The 27,818-nt window shown below is 45.1% G+C and overlaps 2 protein-coding genes across 2 annotated transcripts; both read right to left on the bottom strand.

The window, feature by feature from the left end:
- Positions 1-834: 834 nt before the first annotated feature.
- On the bottom strand, positions 835-18,290 carry APH1A (aph-1A gamma-secretase subunit). The gene is made up of 7 exons (XM_035098981.3): positions 18,153-18,290; positions 11,781-11,951; positions 9,247-9,320; positions 6,736-6,858; positions 4,448-4,575; positions 3,056-3,179; positions 835-2,274 (listed from the first exon to the last, which is right to left on the bottom strand). Exons 1-7 carry the CDS (start codon positions 18,263-18,265, stop codon positions 2,210-2,212), a joined length of 798 nt encoding a protein of 265 aa, XP_034954872.1. The 5' UTR covers positions 18,266-18,290; the 3' UTR covers positions 835-2,209.
- A 1,231-nt stretch (positions 18,291-19,521) lies between these two features.
- LOC118076264 (uncharacterized) lies at positions 19,522-24,213 on the bottom strand. Its single transcript, XM_088659930.1, has 7 exons — positions 24,177-24,213; positions 23,648-23,926; positions 22,500-22,556; positions 21,198-21,509; positions 20,965-21,090; positions 20,555-20,601; positions 19,522-19,844 (listed from the first exon to the last, which is right to left on the bottom strand). Exons 1-7 carry the CDS (start codon positions 24,211-24,213, stop codon positions 19,737-19,739), a joined length of 966 nt encoding a protein of 321 aa, XP_088516056.1. The 3' UTR covers positions 19,522-19,736.
- Positions 24,214-27,818: the final 3,605 nt, after the last annotated feature.

Here is a 27,818-nt window from a genome sequence, read left to right as displayed (position 1 = left end):
ACAGTCTCCCTCCTGCAAGACCCCCTGTGCTTGTCTAACGGAGTGCAATCGTGCCAACTGCAATCCTGAAGATGGGATCCCAGACCCGCCACCAAAACCAGCAGGAGACATTTATAACAGTTCCACCCATCACTAGCAATGCCACCCTTTGTATCTTTAGAAAAATAATAATAACATGGGAGTTTTGCCACTCCCGGTGCAGGAAGCCCTGTTACAAGAGAGAAGTCCTTTTATTCATTGCACCAACAGGGATGATAGGAAGAAGGATCCTGGCTTGAATATATATCTCTATGCTCCAAAACCCTTTAAATGCCTCTCCTTCCCCGCCACCCTATCAAAGCAGTGCTGTGTTAATGTAGATGCAGTGGCACATCCTGGCCAGCAGATGGCGCTAAAACTTCCTGCTGCAGCACAAGTGCTTTCCTGCCCAAGGTTCCAATGCTGCTGCTCACTGGCTGGCAGTCACAACCATAGAGTTGCGGGGGAAAGCAGAGGGAAAGACAGCCTTTCTCTCTTGTTCCTGTTTGAGAGTAGATGGGTGGGTGAGGCAGAATCATTCAAACTCTTCCTATTTATGGAGAAAGCTCCATTTGCCTTGGCACTGGCTGGCAGCCTCACAACCATCTTTAGTCGGAGGTGCCAACTGAGCCCTTGGTGACTCCACACTCATAGGGGTGCAATACGTCCAGAATTTTGCAGACATATCCAAGATTCATCTGCTGAAAACAGTGTCCAGGCAGAATTTCTGATAATTGGTTAAAAAGTCCGGGAAAATCATGTTGGAAGTATGTTTTTTTTTGTAATGAATGAAAAAGAAAGAAAGAGAGAGAGAGATAAAGAAAGATCAACAACTTTATTGTCCAGATTTTTACTTTTTGACCTCAATCTTCTTCTTCCCTTCCCCAAGCATCCCCTGGAAGCCGCTCTCATTGTCTAAGGGGCCTGCTATCTTTCATGGTCCTTGGGCCTGGTGACGGCTAGCATTGAGGGAGTCCAACTGTGGCCCCCCAGATACTGCTGGGAGTCCAGTTCCCATCATCCCCTGCTAAGATGGTCAAGGAGCAAGGGAATGCTGGGAGCTGGGAGTCCCCAACTTCTTAGGCAGCGCTGCCCTCGCGCATTCGGACACACATATATTAAAAATCCAGGGCTCCAGTGTTTCAACACATCGAGGACAACAGAAAGGCGTTTCAGTCCAAAGGCTTTTTCATGCACCACCTCTTCTGTCCTCTCGAATGAAAAAAACGCAAAAAACTTCAGTTCAGTTTTTGTCCTTGAAAAAGTTCGACAGTACAGTAAAACAAAAACAATTGCACACAGAGGGAAGATTATTTCACAACAAGGGATCGTTCCAGTTTGGGAGTTTTAACAGCCAAAAGTGGGTGACAGGCCCTCGCTGCCGTCAGCAAGACTGATCTGGAGTAACCTGGTCACTTGAGGAGATCGTGCTCTCTTTGCAGATTGGAGCAGGATTGGCAACAGCAGCAGGGCTAAATCCGTGCCCTCTTGAAGAGTTCCAACCACTTCCAGTTGCTATTCCGATGCTGATGGGAATCGCTTCATTCGAGGAGGGTGGATTATGGTCAAGCAGGCCTGCTCTTTCTTGGCCCTCTGGCCAAAGCTGCCAGCCAGGACTAATGGGCGCCTAGCCTAGGCAGCTAACGTCACACCACTTACGTCAACATCCCAGATCCCAGAAAGAGAACTAGTTGTGTATCCTGAGCTCCCAGACGTTGAAGGAGGAGGAAAGGGGGCTCATTTTGGCTCCAGGAAATGGTGTCCCCCAAGAAAACATCGCAGTACAAATTACGTGGCTTTGTTTGCCTCTACCGAAACGATGAAACTGCTTAAGAGATTAACCGACGTTTCCCCTCTTGCAGATCAGAGCCAAAGAAAATACACCTCCCTACACACACTGGAGGGAGGGTAATCCAACCACATGGAATACTGAATTCCCAGCCACATGGAATATGTAATGAGCACTTCCTGGAGTGGTTATCACCCTGCCATCAGAGCTGCCAGTTCGGGCCAAAGGAATCATCCCTTGGTCTTGGAGGGTCGACTCTGGACTTGTGCCTCCCAGACAGAGGGGGGAGGGAAGAGAGGGGGGGCGAGGATTTGATTGGCAGAGGGCTGCAGCCAACAGAAGGGCACTTGGGTGGTTCTCAGAAGCATCCTCAGATTCAGGATGCCAAAAAAAAGGGTGGGCTCAGTCCTCCACAGGAACCTGCAGCGCAGAATAGACCATCACATGGTCAGCTTCCTTCCGCCGGCCTGGAAGAAAAGTGGTCTGTGTCAGGATGGAAAAAAGACAGATGTATAGAGGCAACCACCCGGCTAGTCGCCATCTAAGCCACATTATCTGGGTAGTCACTGCTGCCAGTTGGGCAATCTTTGACCTGTTGTCTGCTAGTAAGACTCTGGCCCTATCTTAACCACTTTAAACTGGATCCATTTAGCAGATGTGGCTTCCCCCCAAAGGATCCTGGGAACTGTAGGTTGTTAAGGGTGCTGAGAGTTGCTAGGAGGAGACCCTCTGTTCCCACCAGAGAAACCACTCCCAGAATTCCCTGGGAAGAAGGAATCGGCTGTTAAACCACTCTGGGAACCATCACTGTCTCCTGCAGGACCAAGTTCCCAAGTTTAACACTGCAGTGTGTGTGGAGAAGCACTCCTTTTACCTGTCCTGAATACTCCGAAGCCCAACGAGTTCCAGTGTGTTATGAGAGAGGGAGGGAAACATTTCTCTCTCCACTTTCTCCATGCTATGCAAAATTTGATAAAGATTCCTCTACCATGTCACTCCTCACTTGCCTTTTTCTCTAAACCAACAAGGCTCTGCACTGGGCTTCTGGTTGAAATCCCTGCAGCCATATGGACTAGAAACTTGGATCCTTTAAATATTTCTTCTTAACTAAAGCTATTTGCTTAGATCAGGCAAGCTGTTTCTGCTCCTACCCATGCCTGTATAAACCCAGGTGGGCTTGGGTGTGTGTGTCTGTTTTAGCTATTCCCCTGCACCCGTTCCTCTACCACACATAAGCGCGACCCTCACATGACAGGCAGGTGGCGATGCTCCGCAGGGAACCTCCGGCAGTGAAGAACGCCCAGACCCCCATGGAGAAGGTGATGATGAAGATAGGGATGAGGCTGGCTTCATAGCAAGGGTTTAGAAACGTCTGTGGAGATTTGGGGGGGGGGAGAGAGAGAGAGAGGATTTCAGAACACAATAAATGTGCTCCATATCCAGTCTTTTAGCTGTGGTTCCTGCATTGCAGGGGGTTAGACTGGATGACCTAGGGAGGGCCCTTCCAGCTCTATGATCTGATCCCGTACCCTCTCCTTGCGGCTGCTGCCAATCCCCTCCACATCCCATAAACCTCTTCAAAGCAGGCAGCCCAGGCTCGTCTCCACGGCAACCGCGGCTGACCAATGTGGCTTAGGGGATAATTCCTTGCTGTTCAAGGAGGCCAGATGGTTTTCATGTGACTGCAAATCTCGCATTTAACATCCTCCCACCAGCCTCTCCTCCTCCTCCACTGCTAAGGAGAAGAACGGAGCAGGTCGGGGGGGGTGCAAGGAAAACAAATTAAGAGTCGAGTCCCGCTAGCAGGCCTCACTTTCCTTTGCAGCACCAGCAAAAGCACACAGGAAAGCCTTTAGAAATCTGGGGTGGTTCTAACTGAGCCAGGATCACACGTCGTTTGAGACCTTTAACCGCAGAATATTTCTAAAAGGGGAGTGTTAACTAATCATGTTACCGTGTGAATCCAATATTCACTATTAAATGGAGAAATCCCCACCCCAACCCAGCAATAAACAACAGAATAAAGGGACGGTATAAAAGCAAAGTAAGCGGCCTGCAGGATCAGGCCCATCTTGTCTAGCACCCTGTTCTCACCCAATGCCTGTGGGAAAGCCACAAACAGAATTTGGCCACAAGAGAAACTTTCCCCTGCTGCAGTTTCCAGCAATTGGAATTCAGAGGCATCGCTGCCTCCGGCCGTGGGGGTAGAACGTAACCATTGTGCCTCGTGGCCACTGATAGCTTCACTCTATGAATTTGTCCAATCCTTCTTTAAAGCCACTCAACTTAGTGGCCACCCCTGCCTCCTGTGGGAGGGAGTTCCGCAGTTTAACCATGCGCTGCGTGAAGAAATATGCAGGAGCGTTCCTGCATCCACGTCTTCTCTGCGAGTTTCCCTTCTGGGCGTCTGCTCGGCCACCGTGAGAACAGGATGCTGGACTAGATGAGCCCTTCACCTGACCCAGCTAGAGGGCTCTTCTGTCTTTCCTATGGAACCTCCAGCTCCAGAGGCAGTCTATCTCGATTCCTAGGTTCTTGGGGGCATTCGGCCACTGCGAGAATAGGACGCTGGAATAGACTAGGCCCTGATCCAACAGCGCTCTCCTGATGTTCCGATGCAACACGGGTCATTCTACTCACCAAGCCGGACGTGACCAGGTGGCTGACGACCACCAACGCCAGCGTCCAGTAGCGGCCCTTCTCACAGGCGTCGAAGAAGATCGTGCCCCAGAACGTGTGTAGGAAAACCAGCGCCATCGTGAGGAAGGCTGAAAGGAGGTGGGCGGGAGAAGGGTCAAGCCACATCGCGGCGATTACGATTTACGCTGCAGAAGACCGTTTCTCAAAATCGGTGGTTTGGCAGTCTGTTCCATGTGGACAGTGCCAGATTGGAGAAGCACTTGCCAATCTTTTTTGGACTGTCAAGTGGCCAGCACCCCAGGTAGGGCTGCGATTGTCCCATTACTGGAGAGCCTTTATTAGTCAGTGTGGAGCAGGGGAGGGCAAAGTTTGGCCGTCCAGATAATTTTGGACAGCAACTCCCATCAGCCAACCATCAGGGATGATGGGTGCGTGTTTTATTTTATCTATATTGTTAAACACCCAGTCATACCTCGACATCCGAACGCTTCGACTTCCGAAGGTTTCAACTTCCGAAGTCGATAACCCCGGAAGTCTTTTCACCCCGCGTGCCTGACTTGCGCCTGCGCAGAGCGGCGTGCACACACTTCAACATCCGAAAACCTTGACTTACGAAGACGGCCGCGGAACGGATCGTCTTCATAAGTCGAGGTACCACTGTATATCCTTCCTCCCAAAGGCAGGAGTGATCGGGCATCTTAAAATCAATCCCACTACACACAGAAGACTAGGAAAGATCTCTTCTTGACAAAAAAGAGGTTATTTATGTATGCTGCTACTACTACTGCGGTCCGAGTTTTGTTAGCCCAAAAATGGAAAACGAGCGAGGTCCCAACTAAAGAAGAATGGCAACTTAAGTTGACAGAACATGCACAACTCGGAGACTTAACTTAGAGAATAAGACTTAGAGAATAACTTTTGTTTAAAGAAGATTGGAAAACGTTTATTGAATATGTGGGGGGAAATTGTGTACATTTGAAAACACTGGCAGCATGAAGGTAAATTCAACGGTGTAAATAAGTTATGATGGATGTAATAATGGAATGCTGAATGGTTTAGTTTTTGTAAAATATGCAGGGATTTATGATATGCAAAATGAACCATGGAAAGAGAAGAAGGGAAGTCATTGATATTTGAAGGTTGTTTAAATGAATATTTTTAAATTGTAAAACAGAAAATTTAATCACACACACACACACACACACACACACACACACACACACATATATATATATATATGTATGGAAAGATCTGTTCTTGGACAGCTTGCAGGAAGATGAAGGTCTGCAGCTTGCACCAAAAACTCAACAGAGACAGCACCTCTCCAATATTTAGCAGGTCAGAATTCCAAAGGGGAGGTGCCACAGCACTGAAGGCCCTGTTCTTCCGCTGTACTGTGTTTTCCCGAAAATAAGACACCGACTTATATTTATTTTTCCTCAAAAAACCCCATGGTGGCTTATTTTTAGGGGATGTCTTATTTTATATTACGCATCCAGCCCATACCTGCCAAGTCTCCCGCTGAAAAATGCGGGATCAGCAGCGGCGTGGCACCGGAAGTTGCAGAAATTGCAGAAGCAACTTCCGGGGCTGCTCTGCCCATGTGTGGGCACCGGAAATAGGGCAGAGCGGCACCGGAAGTCACTTCTATGCATGCCCGGCGGCCATCTTGGTGCTGGCTGCATGGTGGTGGCCGCCACCAAGATGGCCGCCGGGCATGCATAGAAGCGACTTCCGGTGCCAGACTGCCCGATTTCTGGTGCCCACACATGGGCAGAGCGGCACCCAAAATGGAGGCTCCCTGGCAGGTAGGAAATCCGGGGGATTTCTGGGATTTTTCTCCATTCGGGAGAACAGCGGGAAACAGATTAAAATCCGGGGGTTTCCCACAAAAAACGGGATACTTGGCAGCTAAGGTCCAACCCCACCTCTTCCTTGGCGCCCTCCAGAACTGTGCCTATCACTATGTCTTATTTTCAGGGTATGGCTTATATTGTGCAAATGCTTAGAGATCCTGCTATGGCTTATTTTATGGGTGTGTCTTATTTTCGGGAAAACAGGGTTTGGAGTGGGCCTCCTGATAAGCTGGTTGCCCTGAGGAGGGCTTCTCCTGGGGAGTGCAGGTGTCTGTCAGGTATATAAGGGCTGATACCATTCTTCAAGTTCTCTTTTAGGATTCTAGAGGGCCATAGGGTTCCCCCACTCACAGGGAACACTGAGAACTTAGATGGACCCCAGAGGTCTGGCTCAGTATGGGTGGCCTTCCTACGTCCCCCAAAGAACGTCACCTGAAGTGATGAAGTAATGGGGCGAATCCCCGTGGATTCCCACGGTGCCTGGCCCAATGGAGTCCGCAAGGATGTTGATGACAGAGAAGACCCCGCTGATGATTCCAAAGGAGAGACCCGACACTGCGGAAGAGAGGACAAAGGACAAACCCAATTTCACAGCACTTTGAGAACGTTTATTGCAGGAAATTAAAATTAGATAGAAATGTATCAGGTTACTATGTGCGAATCCCATAATAAAACATTCTTAAGAGACAGAATAAAGAAATAAATTGTATAAATGTTGTGTGGAAAGCGGTGGAAGTGTTCAATAAACTAATGCCTGTTTGGCTCTTTTCTTTTTTCTACTTCTCTACCTGTTCTTTCTTGTCTTTCTTTCTTCTTTTTTCTAAATTTATTTAGTTTAGCAATTTAGATTGTTTATGTACAATTTGAATAATGAATAATGTATGATTCTTTTTTTATAATCTATTTTTATTAATTTTCCAATTAAAAAACAATTATATCACATCCATTATTTCAAATTATACAAATACATATCAATCAAACCGAATGTTATGCCAAATCATCTAAAATTTTCGGGGTTCCCATGCTTCCAAAAATTGGGGATTCCTCGCAACTGCCCACTGCCGTCTTTTTCTAAAGTCCAAATCGTCACTCAAAGTCTATAATAGTCCCGATCTTTCCCCTACAATCACAAAGATGTTTTCCTCTTTCATCCGATTTCCAGCTGGAAGTATCAAACGAGATTTCACATATATTCTTTCTCCTGTGTGAGTTTTAATCAGTCCAGCCTCCCCATAAATCTTCTTGATCTGGAGCGTCCCTGTTGCGTCGGTCTTTCAACACGGAGCAGCGCCATCTTAGAAAGCTCAAATCACTTTCGCTTTCTTCTCATAACTTTGTAGATTAACGATCTTTATAAAATTTACAGCTTTTCCAGGCAGAAGACCCAGCCATCACATTATGCATAAACTCTTGATAAATTAGTGGCTCTCCTTGCCCTATAGCTGAACTTAGCTTCAGGTCGCTGTTCAAATTCAAAGTGCGTCACACCTCATAAATCCTCTGAACGCTTTCCAGGCACTCCTACCATCCAATTAGAGGGGGGCTTCTCTCTTCAACAGTTTTACATCTTCAAAAAATATACTCAATATCAACAGTTTATAAAATTCATTACTCACACAGATATCTTTTATTTCTCGTTTGTTCCAAACAAACAAGGACATCACGTCTGGGAAGGTATGGAGAGTATATAAAAAAAAATAAAAAAGATCACTTCCCTTGTCGTTCCGTCCCCATCAATCCTTCTTCCAGATAAAATACAGCCTCGACTTCTCACCCTCAGCAGCGTAAATTCCTTGGCAGTAAACAGAGCTTCTGCCCCTCCTTCTGAAGCATGTCCATGAATTTAAACCTAATTATCTTCTTTAATCATGGAGTTCCCGCCATGCAGGTTAGCGTCCGGGAGTTCCGACCTCTCATAAGTGCTCTCGGCCCAAGCCCCCCCCCCACTCCTTGAACAGTCGGAGTGGGTTTGGGGGCATCGCGGGCCAGCGGTCCCTCTCCGTAACCCCCGGAGAGGTAGGGGGGTTGCAATTTACTCCCCTAGCAACCGCCAAATTCCTCATGAAGGTCAGAGGGATGGAAAAAAGGTCAGCCATTCCTGCAGGCGGAACCGGAAGCCCCTGAATAATGTATGATTCAATGTCCACCTTTTTTCTTTTCTTTTATTGTATTTTTTGTGATTTATCAATAAAAATTAATTAATTTTTTAAAAAGAGAACGTTTATTGCCTCATCACACAGGACATCGCTTTCCAAACTAGCAGCCACCATCGCGAGAGCCATTTACAATTGAATCTGCACACACACAGAGGAAGGACAACTCAAGAGGTCTGAATAAGTTAGCAAAGTTGCTATTTCACTTGGGAGGTAAAGGTAAAGGTAAAGGTAAAGGGACCCCTGACCATTAGGTCCAGTAGTGACCGACTCTGGGGTTGCGCGCTCATCTCGCATTATTGGCCGAGGGAGCCGGCGTATAGCTTCCAGGTCATGTGGCCAGCATGACAAAGCCGCTTCTGGCAAACCAGAGCAGCACATGGAAACGCCGTTTACCTTCCCGCTGTAGCGGTTCCTATTTATCTACTTGCATTTTGACGTGCTTTCGAACTGCTAGGTTGGCAGGAGCTGGGACCAAGCAACGGGAGCTCACCCCGTCACTTGAGAGGGGCCGCTCTAAAAATGGAGCTTTGAAGGAAGCCGAATTCTGAAGTGTAAAGGGCTTCTGCTTTAGCTTTGTCGGTTACAGGCGATTGCTTTTTAAGGCCAGAAAAGGGCTCTTGATCCAAGCTAGCCAAAAAAAAAAAGGACACCTGGATTCTACAAGGAGGAACAGTGACAGTTGTGGCGCATGTAGGGAGACAAACACGTAAGAAAGGGAGCAGCCGGCAATTCATAGAATCATAGAGTTGGAAGAGACCACAAGGGCCATCCAGTCCAGTTCGCTCACCATATGCCATTTGCTTGATGGAGATGGGAGAACGGCCATCTTCGCTGATGGTCACCAACCCTTCGTCAGCTTTCCTGAGGGCAGGATGCAAAAAGAAAGCAGGAAATTGGTCGGCAGTTTGTGAAGCAGAGAGGCAGCCACGAGATTTTTATAGCATAGAGTTGGAAGAGGCATCAAAGGTTGCGTAGTCCATCCTCCGGCAATGCAGGAATCACAACTAAATAATCCCTGAATGCCTCTTTAAAAACTTCCATGTTTACCCAAGAGCTCCTAGGTTCTGACTCTTTAATTTTGTTGTTGTTTTGAACCATACTCCAATTTATTTGTGATGCACAGGTGCATTCCGCACCCCCCCCCCCAATCTTGTATTTAGGAAATTTCATTGCACAATTGTTTTTCATTTGTTTATTAGTTTTATCTCAAAGTATCTCCTTTTATGAACTGACTCCAATTTTACGTCTTGATTTATATACTTTTGTATCCTTTGTATGCAAATAACGGAGATAGATTTACTTTTATTTACTCAACAAAATTTATGCACCCCACTTGAGTGGTTTGTGGGTTTTTTTAAAAAAAAAGGACGCCACATTCAATTTATCAATAAAAGGCCATTATAAAAAGGTATTTGCAAACATTCAAAGGGTCAGTAATTAAAAATCAAAGGTAAATGAAAAGAAACAGTCTGCACAGAGCCTTGCCTAAACAGATATAGTCATACCTCCACATCCAAACGATTCGACTTCCGAAGGTTTCGACTTCCGAAGTCGACAACCCCAGAAGTTTTTTCGCCCCCCCGCGCGCATGCGCAGAAGCAGCACTTCGACAACCGAAGACTTCGACTTACGAAGACGGCCGCGGAACGGATCGTCTTCATAAGTCGAGGTGCCACTGTATTGGTTTAAGCAAGTGCTGGAAACAGTACAGCAACAAAGGGAAATAAATAAAATTACCGCATTTTCCCTTATATTAGGCAATGCTTTTTGCTAAAAAAAAAATCAGGCAAAAATTGGGTGTCGTCTGATACACGGACAGTGAATGTAGAGGGTGGACGTGCGATTAATGGCAGCAGCAAGTAGGAGATTGGCAGCGGAGATAGGGCGGGTGATTGGCAGCTGCGGCAAGGCCTGCTGGCGATTGGCTGCGGCTGCGGCAATTGGGCAGGCAATTGGCGGTTGCGGCGAGGTGTGCGATTGGCAGTGGCGGGCAGGCGGGTGAGCGATTGGCGGAAGTGACCTCCCCCACCCCCCAAAAAGCTAAACAACTTAATTTCTTAATTTCAGGTTAAAAAAATAGGGGTCATCTTATACACAGAAAAATACGGCAAGTCCTTCTCCAAGAGGTGCACAGTTAAATTGTGGAACTCGCTGCCACAGGAAGCAGTAATTGCCACCAATCCAGACAGCTTTAAAAGGGGATTAGACAAATTTGTGGAAGAAGAAAAGGCTATTGACAGCTACTAGTTGGAGGCAGAAATGCTTCTGAATATCAATTGCTGGAAACTACAGGAGGGAACAGTGGGTCCGGCTTGCAGGCTTCCTATTAAGGGCACCTGATTGGCCACACCGTTGGGCTAAGTGGGTTGTTGGCCTGATCCAGCAGAGCTCTTCTTAAGTTCTTGAGAACCATAGCGGTGAATCCAAGTTTGGGGCAGGGACAAAGCCAAAAGGTTTCCACCTCTGAAGGGCACATTTTGTTGCATTTGAGGAAGGAAAAATCAGCTACAGAGCTCATGTCTTTGGGGCCACTCAAAGTGGTCTTGTAGTAAGCTTAAAGCTTACTGGGAAATGATATATAATGAATTGAAAAGGATGTTCAAAATAACTTTTATTTAACAAAAAAACCCAGAAGCTTTTCTTTTGGGAATTATAGGGGCAGAACTACCTAAATCGTACAGAAATTTATTTATGTATGCTACTACAGCAGCAAGAATGTTACTTGCCTGCAAGTAGGGTTGCCAGACTCAATAGAGGACAGGGCTTGGAAATTAAACAAAGGGTCTGCTGGTTTCTCTTTAAGGTTTCCAGACTCAAAAGAGAGCAGGGCAATTAAAGGCACAGAAGTCCTGTCCTCTATTGAGTCTGGCAACCCTACCTGCAAGTGGAAAGAAGCAGAAGTCCCAGTAAAGGAAGAATGGATACAAAAACTCATGGAATATGCAGAAATGGCAAAACTTACCGGAAGAATAAGAAATCAAGATAGCAAACTTTTTATAAAAGAATGGAAATGGTTTGTTGAATTGTAAATTGTACAATTGTAACACTGGATTACTGTAATAACCTGCAGTTGCATAAAAGTTTCTATTTAAAGTAGATGAACAAAGGAGTAAGCGAATTTGGATATGCAGAAGATATTAAAAATTAATGTAAGGAACCGCAGAAAGAGAGGGAAGGAAGTTAAATTGATTGTAAAAATAATGAAATGTATAAATATGAAAAGTAGAAATAAAGTATAAAGCATAAATAAAAAACTAAAATAAAAATAAAAATCGGCGCACAAGTGGGAATATTTGCCACAGCTTAGCAAGGCACTCTTACTTGAGGAGCTTGAAGTACGCAAAGCGAAAGGCTTCCTGGAGCAAAACCGAGACAGCCGCCCCGAACATCAGAAGGCCGTACTGTAGACGCCCATCCTCCCGGTCGCTCAGATGCACCGAAATAAACCAGATCAAAGAGGCCAGGAGCAGGGAGACCAGCCAGAAAAAGGCCCTGGATAGACAGCAGAGAGAAACAAAATAAATGTTAACGCTTATAAACAGGTGTGCACATGCTGTATTCTGCACTTGGGGAGAAAAGATCCACACCAGGATAAACCCACTTTCCGCAACCTGTTTTAATCATGATCTAGTATGCAGAATTTGTTCTGCTTTGCGGAAAGAAGCTAAGCCAACCTTCGTCAACTTAAGCCCCTCCAGATGTTCCAGACTACCACTGGGGCTGATGGGAGTTGTAGTTCAAAACAGCTGCAGGGCCTCAGGCTGACAACAGCTGAGTTGAGCAGCTCCTCTCCCATGCCTTTTTTGGGGGCAGGAATGCTTCCAAGCACCACTTGCCAGAAACCCCCACCCTGTCAAGCCTTATCCCAAAACAAAAAATAAAAAAAATCCTTCCAGTAGCACCTTAGAGACCAACTGAGTTTGTCATGGGTATGAGCTTGTGTGTGCATGCACACTTCTTTAGATACACTGAAACAGAAGTCACCAGACCCTTATAGATAGTGAGAGGGCGGGGAGGGGTATTACTCAGAAGGGTGGTGGGAATGGGTGATTGGCTGATAGGCATGGTAAACCTGTTGATGACTGTTAACGACTGCAAGGTAGTGTGGTTGCTGACCTTGAGCCCAGACATCTTGGAGAATGAAGTCAAATGGGCCTTAGAAAGCACTGCAAATAACAAGGCCAGTGGAAGTGATGATATTCCAGCTGAACTATTTAAAATTTTAAAAGATGATGCTGTTAAGGTGCTACACCCAAAATGCCAGCAAGTTTGGAAAACTCAGCAATGGCCAGAGGATTGGAGAAGATCAGTCTACATCCCAATCCCAAAGAAGGGCAGTGCCAAAGAATGCTCCAACTACCGCACAATTGTGCTCATTTCACACGCTAGCAAGGTTATGCTTAAAATTCTACAAGGCAGGCTTAGGCAGTATGTGGACCGAGAACTCCCAGAAGTGCAAGCTGGATTTCGAAGGGGCAGAGGAACCAGAGACCACATAGCAAACATGCGCTGGATTATGGAAAAAGCTAGAGAGTTCCAGAAAAACGTCTACTTCTGCTTCATTGACTATGCAAAAGCCTTTGACTGTGTCGACCACAGCAAACTATGGCAAGTTCTTAAAGAAATGGGAGTGCCTGATCACCTCATCTGTCTCCTGAGAAATCTCTATGTGGGACAAGAAGCTACAGTTAGAACTGGATATGGAACAACTGATTGGTTCAAAATTGGGAAAGGAGTACGACAAGGTTGTATATTGTCTCCCTGCTTATTTAACTTATATGCAGAATTCATCATGCGAAAGGCTGGACTAGATGAATCCCAAACCGGAATTAAGATTGCCGGAAAAAATATCAACAACCTCAGATATGCAGATGACACAACCTTGATGGCAGAAAGTGAGGAGGAATTAAAGAACCTTTTAATGAGGGTGAAAGAGGAGAGCGCAAAATATGGTCTGAAGCTCAACATAAAAAAAAACCAAGATCATGGCCGCTGGTCCCATCACCTCCTGGCAAATAGAAGGGGAAGAAATGGAGGCAGTGAGAGATTTTACTTTCTTGGGTTCCTTGATTACTGCAGATGGTGACAGCAGTCACGAAATTAAAAGACGCCTGCTTCTTGGGAGAAAAGCAATGACAAACCTAGACAGCATCTTAAAAAGCAAAGACATCACCTTGCCGACAAAGGTCCATATAGTTAAACCTATGGTTTTCCCAGTAGTGATGTATGGAAGTGAGAGCTGGACCATAAAGAAGGCTGATCGCCGAAGAATTGATGCTTTTGAATTATGGTGCTGGAGGAGACTCTTAAGAGTCCCATGGACTGCAAGAAGATCAAACCTATCCATTCTGAAGGAAATCAGCCCTGAGTGCTCACTGGAAGGACAGATCCTGAAGCTGAGGCTCCAATACTTTGGCCACCTCATGAGAAGAGAAGACTCCCTGGAAAAGACCCTGATGTTGGGAAAGATGGAGGGCACTAGGAGAAGGGGACGACAGAGGACGAGATGGTTGGACGGTGTTCTTGAAGCTACGAACATGAGTTTGACCAAACTGCGGGAGGTAGTGGAAGACAGGAGTGCCTGGTGTGCTCTGGTCCATGGGATCACGAAGAGTCGGACACGACTAAACGACTAAACAACAACAACAACAACAACAACAACTGCAGTTGGTCTTGCAGGAAAAAGCAAGGGGTGAAGTGTTAAGGAAAGCTTTATCATGTATAATAAGAATCCAGTGTCCTTATTCAGACCAGGTCTCTCCATGGTTTTAAGCTTGGTAATGATTTGCAATTTAGCAACTTCTCTTTCCAGTCTGTTTCTGAATTTTTTTCTGTAATAAAACAGCTACTTATCCCAGTATCTGTAATAAAACAGCCATATCCCAATTATTTAAATCAGGGTGGATTTGATTTAAAATCAAATCAATTTAAATCACGAAAGACTTGATTTAAATCAGTAAGACTTGATTTAAATCAGGTGGGAAGGTAGCCTATCTAGTAGGAGGAAAACTCTGATCCTAAATCTCTACTGCTTTGCAAGATATCTTCAGGAGACTACAAGGCCAAGGAGGAAACTCTACACACAAATCCAGAGGGGAGTCCCTAAGACGCCTTCTTCCGGCAACTCCTGCAGCCAATCTGGTGCCAAACGTATCGCTCTGCTTTCCTTTGGACCACATCAGAGAGGGTGAGAGGCCTTGTCTGTTGTTTGGGCGGACCAGGACCTCCAGGCACCCTGCCCAGGCTTGTGGTCCAGGGAGGTCATTTCGGTGCTGCTCACAAAGCAATTTTGACTTCACCCCGGAGGCACATTCCATTGTCTCTCGAAACAGACTGTCAACAACTACCTTTCCTTCAAGGAGCTCAAGGTGGCATACATCGTTTCTCCCTCCCCACTTTCTCCTCACAACGACCCTGCGAGGTAGGTTAGGCTAAGACAGGCATAGGCAAGCTTGGCCCTCCAGATGTTTTGAGACTACAGTTCCCATCATCCCTGATCACTGATCCTGTTAACTAGCTATGGTGGGAGTTGTAGTCCCCAAAACATCTGGAGGGCCAAGTTTGCCTATGCCTGGGCTAAGAGACAGCAACTGGCCCGTTCCCTTCATGGTGCAACTGTTTACACTCAGGGTTTGCTACCACAATTAGATATCTGATCTTGGACTTCAGAAACCCATAGCTGCCAAGTTTTCCCTTTTCTCGCGAGGAAGCCTATTCAGCATAAGGGAAAATCCCTTTAAAAAAGGGATAACTTGGCAGCTATGCAGAAACCCTTTCGAGTTTTATACAGTACTGGAGAAGTCTCTGAGCCAGGCACCAGCCACAAACCAGACAGGTTGAGTTGTAGGAGTCAGAAAGCTTTGCTTAAATCCTTTAAGGCCGTCATGCGCCGATGATGTATCTAACTTCTCTCCTCTGAGCTATCTAAGGGAAGTTCGGTCACATGCAAACCTCTGTCATATGCTCCGTTTCAGGAAGGAAGGAATGCAATGCAGGGTTTGGGGTTTTTTTTTGTTTTTTTGTACAGAAACAGCAGAACTTGAAAATCTAGATCTGCAGAGGACACACAATGTCCCCTTTTGTCAATCAAAGGTGCTTTCTTGCAGTTTCCAAAGGGATGTTTAGCACGTGATTTTCTCAGTGGGAATAAATGCAGCAGGTGTGTTTTACAAGTACAGGCTTCAAATGCAAGGAAGAGGAAGGCATTGACCCCACCTTGCCTGCTCTCAGTACATCTCCAAAACTCATCCTAGCAAGCTCCCGCCATCTGTAACAGAGCCTAGCACAGGCATCCCCAAACTGCGGCCCTCCAGATGTTTTGGCCTACAACTCCCATGATCCCTAGCTAAGAGGACCAGTGGTCAGGGATGATGGGAATTGTAGTCCAAAACATCTGGAGGGCCGAAGTTTGGGGATGCCTGGCCTAGCATGTCGTCACCAGCAAAATGTGCTCCAGAACCAGCTTCTTACACTCTGGAGGCAATAATAAACAAGGAAGGGACATGGATTGTAATTTCTGCAAAATAAAAATCTCAGCCAACAGGACCTGGCTCAACAGTAGGGAACCTGCCTTGCATAGAGAAGGTCTGGGGTCAAATCTGCAGCATCATTGACAAAGCAGTAAATCAATCCCTTTATTTGGAATCACGAGGACAATGCTGCAGCTCAGTGATAAGAGCACATACTTTGCACACAGGAGATCCCAGAGTGCAATCCTCAAAATCTTCAGGTCAGGCTGGGAACGTCCCACTGCCCGAAACCCCAAAGAGCTGCTGCCAGTTAGAGTGGACAATACTGAGCTGGATGGACCCAAGGGTCTGACTCTGTTCAAATCCCACTGATCCTAAAATATGGGTTTTATGGGAAGAAGACCCAGGGAAGACTGTGTGATTTCCAGGAGCTCATAAGACCGACAAGCTCCTTAGAAAAAACACAAGAAAAATGGTTTCTGATTTTTTATTTTTTATTTTAAAAAAGATGATTATTTCCATGCTGGGGTAGCAGCACTGACGCCAAGATAGTATTTTAAACCGGATGCTTTATTAGGGAGAAAGGAGGAGGAAGGGCCGGGAAAGTTAGTTAATGCCTTGGTGGGAGGGGGCGCAGGTGGGCAAAATTGACCAATAAACTGCAAATGGGCCAGTTTATGCCCACCCACTTTGCACTGTGTTGTTGGTTATAATAGAGAGAGAGAAAACTATGTTTTTCTTCTCTTTTTTTTAAAAAAGGTTTGTTTATTTATTTATTTCCATTTATGAGTCGCTTCCTACGATAGCATATCAAAGCAATTTAGAAAATCGCCTTGTGCTTTCTATGTAAGCCGCTTAAGCGATTTCACATCGTTGCACGGTTATGTGCAAATAAATAAATGATCCTCCAGAACTAAAATGACACTGATTACAACGGGACTTACTCCTGGGTAAAAGTATGGATATAGGGTTGGTTCCCTAAGCAAATATACAGGAAAAAACAAAATATAATTAAGCTGCTTTAAAATGAAAAGGTGAGATAATACAGTAGTTCCGCAATCCATCAGTTATAACCTCTCGTTGCTACACTGGGGCCTTCAAAGCGTGGGCTCTGTGCATGGAGCACCCCCCCACCCTCATCTTCATAAGTGTCTTCCCATATCACCCTCATAACCTCAAGAAGCCCCTCTCCTAACCCCAGAAAAAAGAGGAGGCCTCCACCCACCAGCCCTATTGCCCCCACAGGGGCTCTTGCCACCCCCTCCACTCCAGGCCCCACAACCCTCTACAGGTCTACTCATACTGAGCTTACTCCACCCATGGAAGTGGGTGGAAGTTTGCACCCTATATGAACAAAACAAAACCAAGCAAAAACACTGTGATCTCTGATTGAAAACAGAAAAAAATTGGGAGCATCAATTTTGCAATCTGTCATAATTCCCTGCCCCCTGCTTGTCTGCGGCCTGCAAAGGAAGCGCTTTGCACATGCCCCAGACCCCTCTCTCCCCTCCACAAGAATCTCCCCACCTGAGCAAGACCATGACCTCTGCCTTAAAATGAAAAGGTGGGCACCGTAATTTTGCAATTGAGTGATTCCAGCTAAACACCAGGAGGAACTTTCCGACAGGAAGTGGTGAGCTCTTTTTCTTGCAGGTTTTAAAGCAGAGGTTGGATGGCCACCTGTCGTGGATGCTTTAGCTGAGATTCCTGCATTGAGGGGGTTGCACTAGATCAGGCACCCCCAAAACTCAGTCCTCCAGATGTTTTAGGACTACAATTCCTATTATCCCTGACCAGTGGTCCTGTTAGCTAGAGGTGATGGGAGTTGTAGTCCCAAAACATCTGGAGGGCCGAGTTTGGGGATGCCTGCACTAGATGACCCTTGGGGTCCCTTCCAACTCTACATTCTATGATTCTATGGAAAGCCCCCCCCCTTCTCTTTGAGAGGCTGGGGCCAGAGCCTTCTCCCTCCACAAGAACAAAAAAACACGTGAGCAAAACAAGGCTATTATCTCTCCGCCTGCAAACAGGAAATGTGGGAATAATATCTTTTTTTGCAATCCATCGTTCAATCATAACCTTCCTCTCTTTCCTAGGCAGAGACCTACCACGGAAGGTCTTTCTGCACATGCCCCGGAGCCCTCTCTCCACGTCACCCCTCCAACCGGGCCCCACTGTCCTCCCCCCCCCCCACCCCCAAAATATATATCAGCCCCCTGCTGACCCAGCCACCAGGATGATGACGCGCAGTGGGTCCCCGGCCACGGTGAGCAGGCAGAGGGCCAAGGCCGGCCCGAAGGCGATGAAGGTGCAGCCGAAGAACACAGCCGCCCCCATCGCCCCGAGAAGCAGCGCCGGAGGCAGCAGGAACCAGGCAGGCAGGCAGGGAGGCTCCGGCAGCGAGACCGGGCGGGGCCACAGGCGGCCAATGGGAGCCGGCGGGGAGGGCAGCCACGCCTACAGGGAGGGGCCGGTCCCGCAATGGCCTCATGGGAATTGTAGTCCCTCGGGTGAGAGGCGGGGGGGGGGAGGAAGGGCAGCGCGCGCCACTCGCCCCGCCCTGAGCTCCATAGATGTGTGAATAGTGTAGAAGGGACCTCCTCTAAAGCTAGATTCTATATACAGTACAGTAGAAAAGCTCCTGCCTTGGTCACAGCAGGTTTTGCCACAGAAAGCAGCAAAAGGCAAAAGATGTTACGTCTTACATTCGCCGGTTTTTATTTTTGTTTGTGTCCACCTGCAGAGTCTCGGTACAGTATATTGCAAGAGGAATTCAGCTGCATGCTGGAAATGAAGTTTTGCACGAACTGAGAGAGATTAAGGTGCTCTGGAGCAACAAATCTACAGGTGAAACTCGGAAAATTAGAATATCGTTGAAAAGTGCATTTATTTCAGTAATGCAACTTATTATAGTATTATTAAAAAGGTCCACCAGAGGTTGTATTTTCTGCGTCAACTAAGGAAATTTAAATTGCCCCAGAAAGTGTTGCTCCAGTTTTACAGACACATCATTGAAGCTGTTCTCTGTAATTCTATTACTGCTTGGTATGGTACAGCCTCCAAGACAGACAAGAAAAGGCTCCAACGAGCTGTAAGAATTGCAGAAAGGGTAATTGGTGCTAGATTGCCTACAATAGAGTCAATCTATGCTACCAGAGTTAAGAAGAGAGCAGAGAGAATTGCAGCAGATCGTTTACATCCCTGCCATCATCTGCTAGATTTACTCCCATCTGGAAGTCGCTAGAGGTCTTCATATACAAAATCGGCCAGGCACAGGAACAGTTTTTCCCCTTGTGCCATTAAATTGTTAAATTTGTAGATGTGTAGCTGAAGGGGAGGTCAATTATGGGTGGGTATTGTGAGTGGAACAGTGTGTGTATGTTTACATTGCAATGTAGCCAAAACAAATTCCAAGTATGTTAGAAAATGTACTTGGCCAATAATAAATTATTATTATTATAATTTATTTTAATTTTAATTTTTACAAATGCTTTCTTTTGGAAATTCCACAGTAATAAAAAAAAATAGTTACAATAATACAATAAGAAAAATAAACATCGCTATTACATTTCATTAATTACATTCCATTTATAATTGACCCGCCTAACACCAAATAATTACAACAAATAAAGGCTTGACATATCTTGCTTGCATGTCATGCATCTATCTCATATATTGGTTTCACCTTTTAAGTTGCATTACTGAAATAAATGCACTTTTCGAGGATTTCTAATTTTCCGAGTTTCACCTGTATTACATAAAATAAAATAAAAACCCTCCCAAATCAGAGTCTAGCAGCTGATGCTTCTCAAAGGTCCTTCACAATTTTGGATTTCTTCCCTTGCCCTGCTGGTCTTCTCTTCCTCTCATCTTGGGTCTTTGCCTGAAAGTTCAGTTGGGCGTAGCAAATCCCATCCTGTTATGAAATTTGGAGGAGAGGACTGTTAGTTGATTGATGGCTTATATTCAACACCTTTTTTGGCCATGCGAGAAGCATCCAGACCTCAGGAATGGAAGAATCTGTCTCTGTTTCAAATTTTGTTCAGCCTTAAATACAGTTCTCCACATTTAGGGAAGTTTTTAATGTCTGTCTGATGTTTTATCGCTTTATTAATATTATTATCATTAATTCTGTTGGGAGCTGCCCAATTGGGCAGGGTATAAATAATATATTATTATTATTATTATTATTATTATTATTATTATTATTATTATTATTATTGCAGCAATTTGTGATTTATTTATTTTTTTAAAAAAAGCTTAGTGAAAACCATACAACATTTTAGTGCAGATTTCATTTTGTATGCACTTTTGACTCATGAACAGGTTTTCCCAAGTAATTATCCCTAATAGGATGCGGTTTTGTACACTATTTTCACTAATACATTCATTTTTGTGAACATTGTTTGGATGGAGAACTGCATTGCAAAATTTGGGCAAGTGCAAACTGTGTTCTGGTTCTCATATTGTTTCAGAAATTTGATAGTTCTGAATTTAATGCAAACGGAATCAAATTTATTCCCCATTCCTATCAGACATGTGTCCAAACTGCACACTAGAGACTGTGTTCATCTTAAAACCTATGGCACCTTAAACCCCAATGATATATATTTTAAAGAGCCCTACCTGTATTGCTTCCGAAGGAGGAGGTTCACAGATCTCGGTGTGGCACCCTTGGGGAGCAAAAAAGATTTACTATATTTGATTATTAAACAAATTTAACCCACAAACAGATGTATGTGCTTTAAGATGTTTTTTTCTTGAATGTTGCCGAGGGCTGCCAAAAAGTGGTTGGACTGACCCTGATACATACACACAAATTTAATATCTGGTTTTTGCAGTATTTTCTTATGCACATTTTGTTATATAACTGCTTTTTGTTGATTAAGTGATATATATCTTGCTAATTAAAACATAAAACAAATAGTGGGAAGCCCCGGCTGCCTTGTCCACCTCAGGCAGCAAAATTTCCTTTTGCCCTCTGCGTAAAGAGACACTGTCATTGTTCTTTCCCGGGGTGTAGTTCTTCATATTACCTGGGCTGGAAAGGCCAATTCGGACCCAAAGAAAACTCAGGAAGACGAACAGTGATGCCAACACTCCCATGACAGCAAAGGACACTGCGTAGACTTGGCAGTTTCCGTAACTGTCTGTGGAAGAAGCTTTCAAAAAAGGAGAGAGAGAGAGAGAGAGAGAGAGAGAGAGAGAATGAAAAAAAAAAACCTCAGGAATTTCTGCTGTCAACAGATGTCACCAATCCATCACTCACATGCATTGAACATGGCGATCCTTTTCAGGCTGGTGCGGGAGGAGTTGAACCTGACTTCGCAGGTGATATTTACCCCGCTGCTGTGTAATTCCATGGGGAAGCGAAGGAGACTGACAATGGTTAAGGATCCACTGTTGTTTTTTGCTAAAAGGGTCCAGGCCTCATGTGGGAGATCTCCTGGGACGTCCCAAGAAATCTGGACTAAGTTGGATGCTCCATAGACCACGCAAGCGAGCTGGTTCTCCAACTGGGAAGACGGCCCTTGCGCAGAGGGTTTTAGAAGCATCACCCAGGTGCTTGGGGTATAACTGTCTGATGAGAAAAAAATAGGGAGAGGAGAGTTTCATCATTGCATAATTTCCTCCACCATTATTATTATTATTATTATTATTATTATTATTATTATTATTATTATTATATACCCTGCCCATCTGGCTGGGTTTCCCCAGCCACTCTGGGCGGCTTACAACAGAATATTAAAATACAATACTATATTAAACATTAAAACCTTCCCTAAACAGGGCTGCCTTCAGATGTCTTCTTAAAGTCTGGTAGTTGTTTTTCTCTTTGATGGGAGGGCGTTCCACAGGGCGGGTGCCACTACCGAGAAGGCCCTCTGCCTGGTTCCCTGTAACTTGGCTTCTCGCAACGAGGGAACTGCCAGAAGGCCCTCAGCGCTAGATCCTGCCCCCTCTTATTTGCCCTTTCTAAAAATTAAAAACCAGCATACTCTCCTCCTCCATCCTCTTGGTCACTCTCTTCTGAGCCTTTACTGTCTCTACAATATCCCTTTTCAGGTGAGGTAACCAGAACTGTACACAGTATCCCAAAATTGCGGCTTGCATGAGATATTTGTATAATGGTATTATGATAAAGGCAGTTTTAATTTTGATCCATTCCTAATGATCCCTAGCATGGATCTACCTTTCTCAATTGTTCTAGGAAAGCTGTGCCGTGGCCAGGGGTTTTTGGGTGAGGCCCCTTTAACTGGTATGGGGAAGGACTGGGATGTTGCGGTTAATGTTTTGGTCCTGCAAAGACCAGAGCAGTTTCTTAGAGAGAATAATAGGAAACAGCCGAACAGTTGAGGGATGTGGCAGACCCTCCATGAGACTCTTGGTTCCAATGGAGGCCTAACGAGGCTGATTTCTGGTACAGTATTGCGTGACGGGATGAAAGGCTACTTGCATATGTAAGAGCAGGGCTAGAATTCAACAAGAGCCTTGCCTACAATGTATGAGATGATCTTGAGAACTGCACCACTCAGTGGTTCTAGTGCAAATCTCAGACCTAATCTCTTACCTCCAACAATCAGTAGGTATAATCCGTTGCTGACATTATAATGTCTTGTGGCACAGACATACCGTGTTTCCCACATTTTAAGACACCGTCTTATATTTATTTTACCCAAGAAAACAAGCCTATGGCTTATTTTCGGGGGGTGTCTTTTTTAAAAATTAAAAAAAAAAACTGTACACGTTGCTGCTGCTGGGTCCCACGGACTCAGGGCTCAGGACGTGCAGCAAGCCTCCTTCTCCTTCTGCCACGTTGCTGCTGCTGGAGGCGGCCTGCCGGGTTGGCGCCCAGCTGCGCTGGCACTGGGCATGGGAGAGAGCAGGAGACTGATCAGCCACTGCGGCATTGCACTGCCAGAGACTTGCAGCCACTGAGGAGCTCGCGGCACTGGGGCTTGAGGGCGGCTCTCGCCTTGCTGCCCTTTCTCCCGCTCCAGGGGGAGACGCAGGAGGCAATGATGGCCACCAACTTGGATGGCTTTAAAAGAGGACCAGACAGAGGACTCTCTTTCCCCACTGCACGTTCGGAAGAACTTTCTGAGGGTTCAGCCATGGAAGAGACCACCTTTGTCAGAGCGGAGGAGGCTCCTCAATCCGGCGCTCTGCGCGGTGCTGAGCGGCGACAACCCCGCAGGCCACCTCCTTGATCTGGCGCTCTGCAGGACACGTTTCTTTTTTCCAAGGAGTTTGCAAGCAGTTTGCAAGCAGTTTAATGGCGCAGCCCTATCCCTGCGCATTCGGAAGCGAGCCCTGGACCGCTCGAGGGGCCTTACTTCATCTCGCGCGAGGAGGAGGCGGCCCTAAGCATTGCCGTTTTCGGCGGTGGCAACAGCCGGGCGGCCCCTCCGCTCTGGCGTCTCTCCCCTGGGCCATTTCCTTGGCAACGGGGGATGGAAGCCGCGTCTCCCCCTGGAGCGGGAGAAAGGGCGGCAAGGCGAGAGCCGCCCTCAAGCCCCAGTGCCGCGAGCTCCTCAGTGGCTGCGAGTCTCTGGCAGCGCGATACCGCAGTGGCTGATCAGTCTCCTGCTCTCTCCCATGCCCAGCGCTGGCAGGCGGCGGCATGGCTTATTTTCGGGGTATGGCTTAAATTTTACAAAAGCTTTCAAATCCTGCCATGGCTTATATTATGACTACGTCTTAAAAAGGGGGAAACACGGTATATGCCAGAATCTGACCTCTGGACATTCGAGATCTTCAGCACTGAGTTTTGACTGTCAGCTTCAGTTCTGCAGACAAATCTGTCCCCGGTTTTTCTATCACTACAGCGTTTGATTAAAACTGGCAATCTGCTTTCTCTTCTTTTATACCAACTGAATGATAATCCGCCATCCTCAATTTTTTCTGCAGAAGTGCACCGAATCTGCGCCGTCTGTCCAAAATCCACAAACAGGAACCTCTGAGTTGGATACGGGAATGAAAGGTAGGCTGGAAACACTGTGGAGGAGAAACGTCATAAGGACCGTTAACGGCTGCAGTTTTCCACCCCTGGCTTTTTCCGCAAAAAGATATAACACTGCTTGAGGATCTCTACATTACCCTGTGACCAAAACACTAGAAATAAGATGCACATTTAAGGAGAAGGCGGAAAATATTTTACCAAAAACTACAGAAAGTTTCCGAGTCTTTAAAAAAATAATTCAGCTCAGTCGCTTTCTCAGGCTTTAAGCAGCAGAATAAGTCTTACCTGTGGAGGACAAAACAAGGTATGTGGCCAACAGCATTGCTGGAAGTAGCGGCAGCAGTCAGAAGTCCAGAGCCCACATCAAATGTGACACCAGCTTCTTGCCAGGGAACCACCTCCATGTGGGTGTTGCGGTGGGGTGATGGGAGCCATTGAGAAAGGTAAACAGGGCTTGTGACAAAGTAAAAGCATTCTGGGAATTGATCTATAATGAGCTAAAAAAGATGTTTAGATATACCTTCCCCAAAAAGCCAGAAGCATTTTTGCTGGGTTTGATGGGAGAGGAAATTGCTAAGGTAGATCAAAGACAATTTATGTACACCACGACGGCAGCAAAAACTCTATTAGCTCAAAAGTGTGAAGTGCAGGAATTGCCAACGATTGAAGAGTGGCTGAAGAAGAGGATGGACTATGTGGGATTAGCCAAGCTGACCGGTAGAATCCGGAACCAAGACGACAAAAAGTTTCAAAGAGACTGGAGTAAATTTATTGGGTATATGAACAATTGATGTAAAAATGTGAAGACACTAGTGGGATTGAAATACAATCCGGCAACGAAACCCAAAACATTTTATAACTTTCTAGACCAAAGAGACAGAGTTGACTATAAGGATATAAAGGTCAGAAGTGGAGGTTTTAAAGGGCAACATAAAGACTTGAAAACAAAAAACCAGTTGAAGGGGTGGAGGGAAATCACGAGCTCGGCAGAGCAAAGAGTATTTTTATTTGCTATTGTAATGTTGGAAACATTGTGTTAAAAAAGAAATTAATAAAAATTATATGCAAAAAAGTGGGGGGGGGGAGAAAGGTCAGCAGGGAGGAATCACTCCCACAAAGCCCCCAAACAGCCCTCCTTGCTTTATTCAACCCCCTGATATTGCCTAAATGTATATGCAATGTCAAAATGCCTGCATAAATGAATGAACAGTGACATATCTTACCTTTTAAAAAAATGGACATGCTGCCTTCAGCTCCAGGCTAAAACTCTAGCAGCAGATTTACATCCTGATCTATGGGAAGCATAGGAGCTTGCCTTATGCTACGCCAGACCTATCTAGTTCAGTGCTGTCTTCACTGACTGGCAGCATCTCTCTCCAGGGTATGAGGCACAGGACATTACCAGTTCTGCCTGGAGGATGCCAAAGATTGAACCCAAAACACCTTTTCTCTTGCAAAACACGTCTATGGCATTTATTTCCCTTTTGGCAGAAGTGAATGAAATCTGCAGGCACAGTAGCCCTTTCCTGAGTTGGTAAAACTTTTTCAAACTACAGTCAAATAGAACCAGGAGCTTTTATGCTTGGTATCCGTAAAAGTAACATTATTTTTGTTAATTTTCTTTTCTTTGGTGCCAGAAGCTGCAAGTTTCACCAGGTCAGTTAAATCCTAGTCTGGGATCTACAAAAGGCCAAGGTCTTTATCTTTTGGCTAGGCTTCCCTGGAGATACCCTGGGGCACATTTATCCTCAGTACACCCTCTCCATAGATCAAGAAAGACAGGAGGAAATCAAACTAATAGCTTGCTCTTTGAGAGCTATATTTAGGCAGTAGCTGGCTGGCCACTTCTGCAGCTTCAACAGACCACAGACACACAAAATCCCTGGGTGTGGGTCTCAGTTAGAGGTACCTTTGGTTAAGAAAAAAAGCACCCGGCACCTTCCTGACTCAATCTTTCTGCTCTTCTTGGTTTTGACACCCCTGAGCCTATTTTCTTCATTTGCAAAATTGATAAAAACAGGAAATTTTTGCAGAGGTTTGTGTGGCTTTGGCTTCGCTGCTGTTTGTAATGGTAGCTCTTCAGGTATAGGAAGAATCCTCTCTCGTGCCTCTGCTCCGGCAGCTGGGCCTGACACAGCTCCTGATACCTCAGCATTTGGAAGCACGAAAAACAAATACAGGTAAATTCATCTGGGCATCCTAAGAGAAATGTTGGTAGTCTGACTGGGCAGGAAGGTCCCCCTGTAGCTCACCATGGCCTAAGTCAACTTGAATTGCTGAATTGTTTTCCCTGCTCCACCAGGAGGAAAAACATTCTGCCTCTCTCATAAACAATACCTAGGAGAGAGAAATGGGGGCAGAAACTTGATCCAGTTTGCATTTAAAGTGGAAGCAAAACTAATTTGCACTTCCCAAAGCAATCTGCAAACTGCACCTAGCCACTGTTTGAAAATTGCATTTGCACCCCAATTTTGCAATGCGGTTCTCCTCTCATGTAACGTGTGTAAAAAAACAACAACAACATACATGTATTAGGGTAAGGTGTGCAGGAAAATAATTCTGATATTGTGTTCCAGGGTAGAGGGGAAGTTAATTCATATTTAGACTTAACAACTTTGCAATGCAGTTTCTTGTGGAGAGAAATTAATATTCATTTGTTCTGAAAATTAGAACGATAAAAAATATGCATAAAAATGCAGCCATTACCGAAAGGTTTGTTTTATTTATTTATTTCATAAAACTTCTGCGCTGTTTGATTGTAAAGAACCCCAAAGCAGTTTACAAAAAGAATAAAACAATAAAACGAAACAATAAAAGTGTGAGTGAAAACAGTTGAAAACATTACTTGAAACATTCAAAAAGATTAAAATCAGATTGAAACACACACTCCCTGTTTAGGGAAGCTTTTAATGTATTGTGTTTTTAATATTCGGTTCCCCAGAGTGGCTGGGGAAACCCAGTCAGATAGGTGGGGTATAAATAAATCATCATCATCATCATCATTCTACAAATTCAGAATGAGTATTCTGTGGCAAACATATTCCAGTATATTGCTTTGTAAAAAGAAGAAGAAGAAGAAGTGCATATTAGGCAAAATTGCATTCTAACCTATGTATATTAGGAGAAATTTGCACCAAAATGCTGATTTATTTTTTTGACTCGCAATCTAATGTGGAAATTTAGAGATGTGGGATCTGAAGATTGAGAAAGGGATAAACTGAGAGAAACACAAATTAACAGAGTCTCCCTTCCGCAATGGCACGTAAAACTGGGCCATTGGAATATGCTGCAGGCTGCAACCCTTACAAACATTTCCTTGGGTGTCCATCATTCAGAATGATTTCTTTCTTTTTTTTACAATCAATTTTATTAAAGGTTTTCCAACATATTATACAATTAAAAACAAACTGATCAAGAAAGAAATAATAGAGAACAATACATAAAAAAGAAAGGAAGAAGGAAAAAGAGAAATAAAATAAAATAAAATAGTAAAAACAACCATAATACGATCCTAATAAAACACAAAGTTATATATTTTTACAATCAATTTTATTAAAGGTTTTCCAACCTTTGTATTGTGCAAATGTATTGTATAATAAGAAGCAAACTAATATAGAAAGAAATAATAGAGAACAGGTTAGCAAAGGGTGTTAAAATCAGGAGTCTCCTTTCCTACTTCTCCACCTTCCTCCTGCAGACTCCATGTTTCTTCTTAGCTGCTATGGCCTATTCAGCTTGGAACAGAAAACAGAAAGGTCAAAAGCCAGATTCCAGAGGGATGCTTCGTTAGGAACGAAGGACGAGAAATAGCCTGGAGAGGTTTAAAGCGGTTCTTGAGATCCCATGTTGGGGGACCTGGACCGCTTTGGACATACAGCGGTACCTTGATTGTCGAACTTAATCCGTTCTGGGAGTCCATTCAACTCC

This window comes from Zootoca vivipara, chromosome 16, assembly GCF_965207765.1.
Source record: "Zootoca vivipara chromosome 16, rZooViv2.hap1.1, whole genome shotgun sequence".
NCBI classification, from domain to species: domain Eukaryota; kingdom Metazoa; phylum Chordata; class Lepidosauria; order Squamata; family Lacertidae; genus Zootoca; species Zootoca vivipara.
The sequence above is the reverse complement of the archived record's forward strand: the minus strand, read 5'-3'. Positions and strand labels throughout refer to the sequence as shown.